This window comes from Tachyglossus aculeatus, chromosome 3, assembly GCF_015852505.1.
Source record: "Tachyglossus aculeatus isolate mTacAcu1 chromosome 3, mTacAcu1.pri, whole genome shotgun sequence".
In the NCBI taxonomy this organism is placed as follows: domain Eukaryota; kingdom Metazoa; phylum Chordata; class Mammalia; order Monotremata; family Tachyglossidae; genus Tachyglossus; species Tachyglossus aculeatus.
In genome coordinates this window covers 20,821,942-20,836,344 of record NC_052068.1, presented here as the reverse complement: position 1 = coordinate 20,836,344, position 14,403 = coordinate 20,821,942, and the positions used below count along the sequence as shown (strand labels likewise).

The 14,403-nt window shown below is 45.4% G+C and overlaps 1 protein-coding gene across 2 annotated transcripts in view; it reads left to right on the top strand.

Moving 5' to 3' along the window:
- The first annotated feature begins 2,740 nt into the window (after positions 1-2,740).
- The window catches only part of ARHGAP19 (Rho GTPase activating protein 19), a 60,856-nt gene continuing 49,193 nt past the window's right edge, over positions 2,741-14,403 (top strand). For both annotated transcript variants that reach the window (XM_038743826.1, XM_038743825.1), the window contains exon 1: positions 2,741-2,816. In XM_038743826.1, the coding sequence (XP_038599754.1) occupies positions 2,755-2,816 (62 nt within the window). In that variant the 5' untranslated portion in view covers positions 2,741-2,754. The remainder of the gene's footprint in view (positions 2,817-14,403) is intronic.

Sequence of the window (14,403 nt, the reverse complement as noted above, 5' to 3'; positions counted from 1 at the left end):
AGTCCTCTTTTCCCTGGATCCTCCTCCCTCCTGCATCATCTATGCCTTGGATCTGTGACTTTTGAGCATTTCGTATTTGCCCCACTATATTTCTGTCTACATATTTATACTAATTGTGCTCATTTATCTATTTATATTAATGTTTGTCTCCCCATCCTAACTATAAACTCATTGTGGGCAGTGAATGTGTCTACCAACTCTGTTGCATTGTGCTCCCCTAAATTCTCATTTTACAGATGATGTAACTGAGGCACAGAGAAGTCAAGCGACCTGAGCAAGGTCACAGAGCAGAGGAGTATTGGATCTGGGATTAGAACCAGGTCCTCTGACCTTCAGTCCCACACTCTGTCTACTAGGCCATGCGACTTCAGGTTGCAACAGTTTATTAACTGGGAAAGTTTGTTCTTGAACTGAGGGACAAAGTTGATATTTATTCGTCAATAGCTGACGGTGAAATTCGCAAGTTCCAAAAGGGTGGCACCCAAAGAAAAAGGAAGAGGGAGTAGTAGGAGAGATTAATAAAGGGAAATAATTCTAGAAAATTTTATTTAGTTGGAGGGGAAGGCTATCTCACTGGGTACCCACACACAAACATTTTGATAAACACTTGTTGGATTAATAATATCCTCGATCTATTCTGTCTCACCGCGGACCACATCCTGCCTCTGTCCTGGAACGCCCTCCTTCCTCAAATCTAACAAGACAATGACTCCCCCCCGCCTTCAAAGCCTTATTGAAGGCCCATCTCCTCCAAGAGGCCTTCCCTGACTAAGCCCCCCTTTCCTCATCGCCCATTCCTTTCTACATTGCCCTGAGTTGCTCCTTTCAGTCAGCCCCACAGCACTTATGTACATATTTGTAATTTATTTATTTATAATAATGTTTGTTTCCCCCGCTAGACTCCAAGCTCACTGTGGGCAAGGGAAGGTGTCTGTTTGGCTGTTAAATTGTACTCTTCCAAGTGCTTAGTCCAGTGCTCTGCACACAGTACGATTCAATAAATACGATTGAATAAACAAATGAATACATCTAAAGTCATCGATAAGGGACCGGGAAGCCCAGGGAAAGGTCAAAGTAGACGAGGAAACTATATTATTTATTTATTTATATTAATGTCTGTCTCTCCTCCCTCCCCCCTTTCAGAATGTAAGCTCATCTAGACTGTGAGCCCGTTGTTGGGTAGGGACTGTCTCCATCTGTTGTCGAATTGTACTTTCCAAGTGCTCAGAACAGTGCTCTGCACACAGTAAGCCCTCAATAAATACGATTGAATTCATTCAATCACATTTATTGAGCGCTTCCTGTGTGCAGAGCACTGTACTAAGCGCTTGGGAAAGTACAGTACAGTACACAGAGACATTCATTGTGGGCATAAGCTAGTTGGGGGCAGGGAAAGTGTCTGTTTACTGTTGTACTGTACTCTCATTTCATTCATTCACTCATTCAATAGTATTTATTGAGCTCTTACTGTGGGCAGAGTACTGTACTAGGCGCTTGGGAAGTACAAATCGGCAACAGAGACAGTCCCTACCCAACAACGGGCTCACAGTCTAGAAGGGGGAGACAGAAAACAAAACAGTGCTCATTACAGTGCTTAGTACAGTGCTCTGCCCACGGTAAGCTCTCAATAAATATGATCGAAAGAGATGAAGCAGCGCAGCTCAGGGGAAAAGAGCCCGGGCTTTGGAGTCAGAGGTCATGGGTTCAAATCCTGACTCCGCCACTTGTCAGCTGTGTGACTTTGGGCAAGCCATTTAACTGTGAGCCTGCCGTTGGGTAGGGACCGTCTCTATATGTTGCCAACTTGTACTTCCCAAGCGCTTAGTCCAGTGCTCTGCACACAGTAAGCGCTCAATAAATACGATTGAATGAATGAATTTAATGATAATGGTATTTGTTAAGTGCTTACTATGTGCAAAGCACTGTTCTAAGCACTGGGGGGATACAAGGTGATCAGGTTGTCCCACGTGGGGCTCACAGTCTTAATCCCCATTTTCCAGATGAGGGAACTGAGGCCCAGAGAAGTGAAGTGACTTGCCCAAAGTCACACAGCTGACAATTGGCAGAGCTGGGATTTGAACCCATGACCTCTGGCGCCAAATCCCATACTCTTTCCACTGAGGCACGCTGCTTCTCTACTCCTCTGGGCTCTCCCCCTTTTAGACTGTGAGCCCACTGTTGGGTAGGGACTGTCTCTATATGTTGCCAACTTGTACTTCCCAAGCGCTTAGTACAGTGCTCTGCACACAGTAAGCGCAATAAATACGATTGATTGATTGATTGATTGGGCCTCATCTGTAAAATGGGGATGAAGACTGTGGGCCCCCAGTGGGGCAACCTGATCATCTTGTAACTTCCCCAGCGCTTAGAACAGGGCTTTGCATACAGTAAACGCTTAATAAATGCTATTAATAATAATAATAATAATAATAATTATTATTATTATTATTAAGGAATGACATCCCCTATAATAATAATAATAATTATTATTATTATTATTATTAAGGAATGACATCCCCTCAGACAAGGGCGGTCCGTCCCCCGCTGACAGACTGAGGGCTGCCAAGGGCGGTTATTTGAACAGACCAATGGTGCCCTAGCACCGCCTCAGTACGGCAAGGGCAGACGAGGGGGAGGCTCACAGGCCAATCAGAAGCGAGCAGGCGGGAGCCCTAGCCAATCATAAGCGAGCAGGCGGGAGCCTTAGCCAATCAGAAAGCCTGGAAGGAGGGGCCGTGACCATGGCGGCGGAGGATGGAGAAAATGGCGGCGATGAGAAGTGAGGAAAGGGAGCCGCCTCAGGACCTGAGGCCCAGGTGAGGGCACCTCGGCCTGACCAGGCCCGACCCCTGAGGGGAGCAGGAGGAGGAGGCTACGACCAGTCGATGGGGAAGGCCGGCAGCCCTACTGGGGTGTGTGGGAGGGAAGTCATTTTAATAATAATTAATAATAACGATGGTATTTCTTAAGCGCTTACTCTGTGACAGGCACTGTTCTAAGGTCTTCAGGTTGTCCCACGTGGGGCTCACAGTCTTAATCCTCATTTTACAGGTGAGGGAACTGAGGCACAGAGAAGCGAAGTGACTTGCCCAAGGTCAATCAAGCAATCAGTCGTATTTATTGAGCGCTTACTGTGTGCAGAGCACTGTGCTGAGCGCTTGGGAAGTCCAAGTTGGCAACATATAGAGACGGTTCCTACCCAACAGTGGGCTCACCGTCTAGAAGGGGGAGACGGAGAACAAAATAAAATAAATAGAATAGATACGTACAAGTAAAAGAAATAAATGTCTAAATAAATAAATCAAGGTCACACAGCAGAGACAGTGGGCTCACAGTCTAGAAGGGGGAGACAGAACAAACCATATTAACAAAATAAAATAAATGGAATAGATATGTACAAGTAAAAGAAATAAATGTCTAAATAAATAAATCAAGGTCACACAGCAGAGACATGGCGGAGCAGGGGTTAGAACCCACGGCCTCCGACTCCCCAGCCTGGGCTCCTGCCACTAAGCTGCTTCTATCTTCTGTGGTGTTTATTGAGCGCTTCCTGTCAGCCAGTTTGTCAGTCAGTCAGTGGTATTTATTGGGCGCCGACTGGGTGTAATAATAATAATAATAATAATGACATTTGTTAAGCACTTACTATGTCCAAAGCACTGTTCTAAGCGCTGGGGAGGTTACAAGGTGATCAGGTTGTCCCACGGGAAGGGCTCACAGTCTTAATCCCCATTTTACAGTTGAGGTAACTGAGGCCCAGAGAAGTTAAGCGACTTGCCCAAGGTCACACAGCTGACAGTTGGCGGAGCCGGGATTTGAACCCATGACCTCTGACTCCCAAGCCCGGGCTCTTTCCACTGAGCCACGCTTAGAGAGCACTGTACTAAATGCTTGGTAGGGAAGCAGCGTGGCTCAGTGGAAAGAGCCCGGGCTTGGGAGTCAGAGGTCATGGGTTTTAATCCCAGCTCTGTCACTTGTCAGCTGTGTGACTTTGGGCAAATCACCTCACTTCTCTGGGCCTCAGTTCCCTCATCTGTAAAAGGGGGATTAAGACTGTGAGCCCCATGTGGGACAACCTGATTACTTTGTATCACTCCCCCCAGCTCTTAGAACAGTGCTTGGCACATAGTAAGCGCTTAACAAATGAGCCCGTTGTTGAGTAGGGACCGTCTGTATATGTTGCCGACTTCCCAAGCGCTTACTACAGTGCTCTGCACACAGTAAGCGCTCAATAAATACGATTGAATGAATGAATGAACAAATACCTTCATTATTGTTATTATTATTACAATACAACCAAGTTGGTAGAAACGTTCCCAGCCCTCAGTGCGTGCCATAGTCTTGGTGTGAGGGCCTCAGTAGGCCCGGACGTCCAGAGCATCCGATGATCTCCCCACCTCTGAGCCCCCCGAAACCATGGTTTTTAAAACGTCAGAGGATTTCCGAGAAGCCAGCTGCTGTTTGCTTTTTGTCTTGCGGGAGAGGGAAGCCAAAATACGGTCGTGAAAGGATTTAGCAAAGAGAGCGGTCCAGGCTGAGATGCTGGGCCCTTAGCCAACATCGTATTATCCATATTCCTAATAATAACAATAACGATGGTTTTTGTTAAGTGCTTACTACGTGCCAGGCACTGTACTAAGCACTGGGGTGGTTACAAGCAAATCGAGTTGGACACAGTTCCTGTCCCATGTGGGGCTCACAGTCTCAGTACCTGTTTTTTAGTTGAGGGAATTGAGGCACAGAGGAGTAAAGTGACTTTCCCAAGGTCACACAACAGACAAGTGGCAGAGCTGGGATTAGAACCTATTAGTGTAGTAAGCATCCAATAAATATGATTGAATCAATGACCTTCTGACTCCTACGCTCTATCCACTATGCCGTAATGTCTGTCTTCTCCTCTAGACTGTAAGTTCATGATGGGCAGGGAATGTGTCTGCTAGTTCTGTTGTACTGGACTCCCCCAACAGGTTAGTACAGCACTCTGTGCATAGTAAGCGCTTAATAAATATGATTGATATCCCCAGTGCTAACTTCACTGTGCCTTGATCTCACCTATCTCGCTGCCGACCCCTTGCCCTGCCACTGGCTTGGAATGGCCTCCCTCCTCAAATCTAACAGTTACTCTTCTATCTGCTTCAAAGTCTTATTGAAGGCACATCTCCTCCAAGAGGCCTTCCCTGACTAAGCCCTTCGCTTAGGGAATAATAATAATAATGGCATTTATTAAGCGCTTACTATGTGCAAAGCACTGTTCTAAGTGCTGAGGAGGTTACAAGGTGATTAGGTTGTCCCGCGAGGGAGCTCACAGTCTTAATCCCCATTTTACAGATGAGGTATCTGAGGCCCAGAGAAGTTAAGTGACTTGCCCAAAGTCACACAGCTGACAAGTGGCAGAGCCAAGATTTGAACCCATGACCTCTGACTCCAAAGCCCGTGCCCCTTCCTCTGAGCCACGCTGCTAGCCACATCCCACTTCAGTCAATCTATTTATTAATTTATACATTTACTGAGCCCCTAAATGGCTGGGGAAGTACAATAGAATTGATAGGCATGATCCCTACCCACAAGGATCTTAGAATCTAGCAGGGAAGAAAAACACTTAAATTGCAGCTAAAAGAAAATTAAAGAATGCATCAAATATGAACTTGATGTCTCAGGGGGTCGTAAGTACTTAAGTGTTTGAAGTGGCACAAAAGTACTCTGTGGCAGTTGGAGGCCATAAGCAGGAGGGAAGCAGAATGGCGTGGATAGAGCACAGGCCCGGCAGTCAGGAGGTCATGGGTTCTAATCCCAGCTCCACCACTTGTCTGCTGTGTGACCTTGGGCAAGTCACATTACTTCTCTGTGCCTCAGTTACCTCATCTGCAAAATGGGGATTGGGACTGTGAGTCCCATGAGGGATAGGGACTGTGTCCACCCAATTTGCTTGTATCCATCCCAGCACTTAGTACAGTGCCTGGCACATAGTAAGTGCTTAAATACCATAGTCATTATTTCCTCTTCTTCCTTTCCCTTCTGCGTCTCCCTGACACCCTTTGTTCTCTCCCCCGCCCCACCTCAGCCCCATAGCATTTATGTACATATCTGTAATTTATATTAACGTCTGTCTCCCCTGCTCCAGACTGTTAGCTCACTGTGGGCAGGGAATGTCTGTTTATTTTTGTATTGTACTCTTCCAAGCGTTTAGTATAGTAGAGGAGCAGTGTGGCTTAGTAGAAAGAGCACGGGTTTGGGAGTCGGAGGTTGTGGGTTCTCATCCCGACTCTGTCACTTGTCTGCTGTGATGTTGGGCAAGTCACTTCCCGTCTCTGTGGCTGTTAGCTTATCTGTAAAATGGGGATTAAGACTGTGAGCCCCACAACCTGCTTACCTTCTATCTACCCCAGCACTTAGAACAATGCTTGGCATATAGTAAGTGCTTGACAAATGCCATAATAATAATAATAATAATTATTATTATTACTCTGCACACAGTTAGCGCTCAATAAGTATGATTGAGTGAATATCCCTTTTCTTACTGTATTGGCAGCTGACTACAATGAGCTCCTCAACTCAATAGCCAGAATAGAATTGTGGTTGATAATGCCAGGCATTGTGGTAGGTAGCGGATAATCACATCAGACACAGTTGCTGTTCAACGTGGAACTCTTAAAGTAGGAGGGAGAGTGGGTATTGAATCTTCAGTTTACAGGTGAGGAAACTGAGGCACAGACACTGAATGACTTATCCAAGTTTACATAGGTGGCAAAAGCCAGAGTGGGGGGTTAGAACTCAGGTTTCCTGCAATCTAGTCCTGTGAGCTTTCATACTACTCTGCTCCCTAATTTGCTTTAACTGGTCCAGGGATTTTTATCTAGTTTCTAATCCCATTCATTTCTGGACTAAGGAATTGCACATGTTGAAATTCTTTATATTTTCCAAACTTGTAATAAAATTTCCAATGTTTTAGGTTCCTTGGGTAGTATCAGCCCTCAGAAGACATTTGGGGTGTGTGGGCTTAGTGTTCTTTGCTGGATTGCCTTAACCCTTTCATTTTCCCATCAGAATCTGCTGCCTTCTTGCTTTACAGACATGTTACAGTGTGCTCATTTATTATTCAACAGAGAAATCTGTGATGTGTGAAAGATTTGATGCCATTTAAATTAAAGATAATTGTCATCCAGAAATTAACAAATGTGGCCTGTGGTGAAAGCTAATTCCTCTAGTATATTCCTCATTCTATTATGCAAATACGTTGTAGCTGAAGTTTCTGTGTCCGTTGGTGATTTACTGACTCACTGCTTTTAATTGTTTTTTGACATGTTGCCTGTTAATGCTAAATTGGCACCTTGATGATACCAGATGCTTCTGAAACTTTTTTCTTAGCTTTCCTGGCTTCGTGTTCAGTCTTGTTCCAGTCCCATGAAGGGAGTAAAATACTTCATAATTGTGTAATAATAGTATTAAGCATTTACTTTATGCCGAGCACTGTACTAAGGGCCGGGAAGTAATTCACAGGTGAGAATTAGACACAGTTCCTGACCCTCAGGGGGCTCATTTTAAGACTATACTTAACAGTTTATTGAGTGCTTACTGTGTGCAGAGCACTGTACAAAGCACTTGGCAGTACAACGTAATAGATTTCGGTAGACACGATCCCTGCCCTCGAGGAGCTTATGGTCTTGTGGGGAAGACAGACATTAATATAAACAAATTATGGATATGTACTAAGTGCTGTGGGGTTGAGGGTGGCGTGAATATCAAATGCTAAAAGGGTGAGATCCAAATGCATAGGCAACACAGAAGGGAGAGTGAGGCAGGAGAAGAGGGCTTAATAATAATAATGGTATTTGTTAATTGCTTACTATGTGCAAAGCACTGTCCTAAGTGCTGCCTCTTGGAGAAGTGATTTTAATATTCAGGTGGTGAGAGTGGTATTCTGTTGTTCATGGGGGTGGGAGTTCCAGGCTGGGAAGAGATGAAGCAGCGTATGAAGATAACGCCGGAATATGGATGAATTCACAAAATAAGAACAAGTCCTAGGATGCTGTGTCCAGAGGTGCAGAATTTCAGAAGTGTTTAATAATAATAAAGTGTGATATTTAAATACTCATCTTCCCACCCAAACTGTGCCCTCCCCCTATTCATTCATTCATTCAGTCGTATTTATTGAGTGCTTACTGTGTGCAGAGCACTGTACTAAGCGCTTGGGAAGTACAAGTCGGCAACCTATAGAGACGGTCCCTACCCAACAACGGTCTCACAGTCTAGAAGGGGGAGACAGACAACGAAACAAAACATGGAGACAGGGGTCAAAATTGTCAGAACAAATAGAATTATAGCTATATGCACATCATTAACAAAATAAATAGAACAGTAAATATGTACAAGTAAAATAGAGTAATAAATCTGTACAAATATATACAAGTGCTGTGGGGAGGGGAAGGAGGTAGGGCGGGGGGGTTGGGGAGGAGGAGAGGAAAAAGGGGGTCAGTCTGGGAAGGCTTCCTGGAAGAGGTGAGCTCTCAGTAGGACTTTCCTATCTTTCCTAGTACTGTAAACAACACCATTCATTCATTCATTCATTCATTCAATCCCTCCCTATCTTGCAAGCTCATTATGAGAAGCAGCATGGCTCAGTGGAAAGAGCACAGGCTTGTGAGTCAGAGGATACGGGTTCTAATGCCGGCTCTGCCATTTATCAGCTATGTGACTTTGGGCAAGTCACTTAACTTCTCTGTGCCTCACTTACCTCATCTGTGAAGTGGGGATTAAGACTGTGAGCCCCATGTGAGGCAACCTAATTACCTTCCATCTCCCCAGCCCTTAGAACAGTGCTTGATACATAGTAAGTGCTTAAAAAATGCCATCATCATTATTATTATCTTCAACTCATCTCTTCCATTTGCAAGCTCATTATCGTCAATTCACCTCTTCCATTCCATCTCTCACCAAATCCTCTCAGTTCTACCTCCACATCATTACTAAAATCTGCCGTTTCCACTCCATCCAAACTGCTGAAAATCCATATTCAGTCATTCAATTGTATTTATTGAGCGCTTACTGTGTGCAGAGCACTGTACTAAGCGCTTGGGAAGTACAGTGCCTGCCTGCCTTGACTACTGCATCAGCCTCCCCACTGACCTAACTACCTTCGAACACTCTCCGGTGAAGACTCTGCTGTTTGGATCATTTTTTTCTAAAAAGAAAGTTTACTCCACAATGCCCCATCCCTGAAGATTATCCAGTGGTTACCCATCCACCTTCCCATTAGACAAAAACTCCATCCCATCGGGTTTAGAGCACTTAATAAGCTCACTTATTTCCTAGTACATCCCAGGTTGCACATTTTGCTCCTCTAAAGTCAGCCTACCCCCGTACCTCAATCTTTTCTGTCCCGCCGTTGACCCATGTCCTCCCCCCTGGCCTGACACCCCCTCTCCCTTCATTGTGACAGACTACCACTCTCTCCATTCATTCATTAATTCTAATTGTGTTTATTGAGTGCTTGCTGTGTGCAGAGCACTGTACTAAGCACTTGGAAAGTACAATTCAGCAACAATTAGAGACAATCCCTGCCCTACAATGGGCTCACAGTCTAGAAGGGGGGAGGCAGACATCAAAACAGAGAAGCAGTGTGGCTCGGTGGCAAGAGCTTGGGCTTGGGAGTCAGAGGTCATGGGTTCTAATCCCGGCTCCACCGCTTGTCAGCTGTGTGACTTTGGGCAAGTCACTTCACTTCTCTGTGCCTCAGTTCCCTCATCTGTAAAATGGGGATTAAGACTGTGAGCCCTGCGTGGGACAACCTTGAATACCTTGTATCCCTCCCAGGGCTTAGAACAGTGCTTGTCACATAGTAAGCGCTTAACAAATACCAACATTATTATTATTATTAAAACAAGTAAACAGGCATCAATAGCATCAATATAAATAAATAGTATTATAGATATATATACATCATGAATAAAATAAATAAATATGAATATATATACACAAGTGCTGTGGGACGGGGAAGGGAGTAGAGCAGAGGGAGGGAGTAGGGGCATTAGGGAGGAGGAGCAGAGGGAAAGGGGGCCTCAGTCTGGGATGGCTTCCTGGAGGAGGTGAGCTCTCAGTAGGGCTTTGAAGGGGGGAAGTGAGCTAGTTTGGCGGGTGTGAGGAGGGAGGGCATTCCAGGCCAGGGGAAGGACATAGGCCAGGGGAAGGACATGGGCCAGGGGTCAGCGGTGGGACAGGCGAGAACTAGGCCCGGTGAGGAGATTAGCGGCAGAGGAGCGGAGGATGTGGGCTGGGCTGGAGAAGGAGAGAAGGGAGGTGAGGTAGTAGGGGGCGAGGGGATGGACAGCCTTGAAGCTGAGAGTGAGAAGTTTTTGCTTGATACCCCAGATTGATAGTCAATCATTGGAGATTTTTGAGGAGCGGGGTGACATGTCCAGAGCATTTCTGTAGAAAGATAATCCAGGCAGCAGAGTGAAAAGCTTTACTAAAGTCATATTTCCAAGGTGCCTTCCCCAACTAATCCCTCATTTCCCCTATTCCTTTTCCCTTCTGCATTGCCTATGCATTTGGATCTTCATTCAGTTGTATTTAGTGAGAACTTATTGTCTGCAGAACAGTGTAGTAAGTGCTTGGGAAAGTACACTACAACAATAAATGGACACATTCCCTGCCCACACAAGTTTACAGCCTAGAGGGCTATTAATATATTAATAATAATAATAATGATGGTATTTGTTAAGTGCTTACTATGTTCCAAGCACTGTTCTAAGTGCTGGGGTAGATACAAGGTAATCAGGTCGTCCCACCCTGGGCTCACAGTCTTAATCCCCATTTTACAGATGAGGTAACTGAGGCACAGAGAAGTTAAGTGACTTACCCAAAGTCACACAGCTGACAAGTGGTGAGACAGGCATCAATACAAATACAGATATGTACATAAGTGCTGTGGGGCTGGGAGCAGGGAGGAACAAAGGGAGCAAGTCAGGCTGACAGAGAGGGAGTGGGAGAAGAGGAAAGGAGGGGCCTAGTCTGGGAAGGCTCTTGGAGAAGATGTGCCTTCAAATTAATTTATTTTATTTGTACATATTCTATTTTATTTTGTTAATATGTTTTGTTTTGTTCTCTGTCTCCCCATTCTAGACTGTGAGCCCACTGTTGGGCAGGGACCGTCTCTATATGTTGCCAACTTGTACTTCCCAAGTGCTTAGCACAGTGCTCTGCACACAGTAAGTGCTCAATAAATACGATTGAACGAATAAGGCTTCGGGGCGGGGAGGTCGAGGAACAGTGAGCCTGCGGAACAGAGGAGCATGCGGGCTGGGATGTGGTAGATTAGTGAGGTGAGGTAAGCTAAGCATTCAATAAATACTACTGATTGATTGATCAGTCAGGCAATCATCTTTATTAAGTGCTTACTGTGTGCAGAGAGCACTGCTCTAAGTGCTTGGCAGAGTACAATACAACAGACACATTCCCTGCCCTCAACAAGCTTACAGTTTAGATCTCCGGCCTATGTGGTGTATGTGGCATCCCTCTTGAGCTACATTTTTGACCCTAACTTTGGTGGTTTGGTGAAATAATCAACGCTGCACTTCTTTTGTATGCTTCCTTTCAAACCTCCTCCAGATGGTCTATATTCCTACCGGCCAGCTCTGGCTTGTGGTCATCTCTTTTGGTCACACTTTGAGGCTGTCTGGCTCCTTGTAGGCGTGGAAAGGCCCGCCTCGTGCATACTGCACACATGCTCATTACTTGGGGCCGCCCACACTCGTTTCAGAGCTATTCAGTTTTGTCCTGGGATTGGTTCCATTCATTGCCTTCAGCTGTTGGAGGATTTTTAAATCTCGTTCCCACATTCTTCTCGTAGTGACTGTCCACATGGCATTTGAATCTCGTGAAGGCCTCTTTATGATACATCTGTAGCGAACAGAGCCCGGGCCTGGGCGTCAGAAGGTCATTGGTTCTAATTTCCACTCCGCCGCCTGTCTGCTGTGGGACCTTGGGAAAGTTGCTTCACTTCTTTGTGCCTCAGTTACCTCATCTGTGAAATGGGGATTAAGACCCGATTGGCTTGTATCCACCCAAGAGCTTAGTACAGTGCTTGGTACATAGTAAGAGCTAAATAAATACCGCAATTATTATTATTATGAGTTTTCTTTCTTGGTCCTTCCTGCGATATTAGCAGCTCCATGGAGAGGAGAAGTACTAGTGTGGCTGCCTGCAAATCCGTGTCGCTTGACACAGGGCAGACCGTTACAAGGACTCGTCCTGTGTCACAAGTGACAGGCTGGCTCAAGGGATGAGAGAGCTGCATGGATAACAGACAAGTGCATGGCTTAATGGAAAGAGCCCAAGCTTGGGAGTCAGAGGATGTGGGTTCTAATCCCGCGTCCCCCACTTGGCCGCTATGTGACCTTGGCAAGTCACTTCACTGCTCTGTGCCTCAGGTACCTCATTTGTAAAATGGAGATTAAAAGTGTGAGACCCACATGGGACAACCTGATTACCCCAGTACTTAGAACAGTTCTTGGAACATAGCGCTTAACAAATACTATTATTATTATTATTATTATTATTATTATTCTGCCTTGGCCAGGAGCCCTGCAAGTGCGTAACGATTACAAGTTGGCAAAATCCTGCCAGCCAATTTGTTTTCTTTTTATTTGGTGGACCTTTCTGCAGTTTTGTTTTTTGAGGATTTTTTTTTCTTATTTTGTTGAGCTACAGTGGTATACCCTAGTGTTGTGGGTGTAAAATTAGTATTTTTAAGGAATTCAGATTGAAAAGGCAGAGTAGCATGCGTGGACCAAAAGGAAACTGACCGTGAGTCTCATGGTCAGACTGAGAGGAGAAACTCATTCATTCAGTCGTATTTATTGTGTTCTATGTGACTGTGTGCAGAGCACTGTACTGAGCGCTTGGGAGAATATAATATGACAAGCAGACATATTCTCTGCACACCACGAGTTTACGGTCTAGAGGGGGAGACAGACATTAATATAAATAAATTACAGATGTGTACATAAGTGCTGTGGGGCTGGGAGGGGGGATGAATAAAGGGATCAGGTCAGGGTGATTCGGAAGGGAGTGGGAGAAGAGGAAAGGAGGGTTTAGTCAGGGAAGGCTTCTTGGAGGACATGTGCCTTCAGTAAGGCTCAGTAGAAGGGGAGAGTGATTGTCGGATTTGAGAAGGGAGGGCGTCCAGGCCAGAGGCAGGACGTGGGTAAGGGGTTGGCGGTGAGATAGACGAGATTAAGTAAGAGTAAGGTTAGCATTACAGGAGCGAAGTGTGAAGTAGAAGAAAATAAAGAAGGGTGATCATGGGGAAAAGGGATTTTCACTTAGAATAGGTTGTGAGCTCAGTGAGGGTCACAGCGACCGAGACTAATTCCCATCCGTGTAATTCTTTCCTAGCGCTTAGCCCAGTGCTGTGCATTCAGTAGGAGCTTATTAATAAATACTATCACTACTAACTGAGGTGCCCTGAATGGTGGTTTTTCTTGACCGGAGGCCCAAGATCACACAGCAGACAAGTGACAGAGCTGGAATTAGAACCCAAGTCCTTCTGACTCCCGGGGCTTTACTCTAGCCACCAGGCCACACTGCTTCTCAGCGTCCCCCGACCCCCTTTCCTTACCAGAAGAATGCTGGGTTAGGGAAGGGGTTCTTGCCTTGCCTCTCTGCACCTTCTTTTGGGGTCTACAGAGAGCTGCTCTTCAAACTAGATGCCCCCGCTCCCCACACCACAGCACCTGTGTTTATATGTATATATGTACATATCTATAATTCTATTTATATTAATACCTGTTTACTTGTTACATTGATGCTGTTGATGCCCATTTACTTGTTTTGTTGTTGTCTCCCCCCTTCTAGACTGTAAGCCCCGTGTGGGCGGGGATGGTCTGTGCAGAATTGAACTTTCCAAGCGCTTAGTACTGTGCTCTGCACACAGTAAGCACTCAATAAATGCGATTGAATGAATGAATGACTAGGAGAGAGTTCAAAGGCTTATAGCAAGCTACTTATGCAGTGCCTCCTCTCCCCTCCCCTCAGTAATAGCGTGTGTGGGTAGCACCCGTGGGTAATGAATGTCTACAGCCCTCTCTGTTCTCAAGCCACACTTATGTTCTCAAGTCTGCGTTCTAGTAACCCTCTCCCAACCTAAAAAGAAAGAAACATAAAGCCCATTTTCCTTGACGTCACTCTTTAGGATTCATCCTGGTCCAACACCATATGTGTAATCATTTCTTTCAACACCATTTTGTGTACTGTAAAATGATAGTGTGTTTTTTTTTTACCTTTATTATGTGACAAGAACTTGGCTAAGTTTTGGAGCGGATGCACGATAGACTGGGCACAGTCCCTGCTCAGAGCGGGGCTCCCATACTAAGAGGGAAGCAGGGCAGGCGTTTTATCCCCATTTTA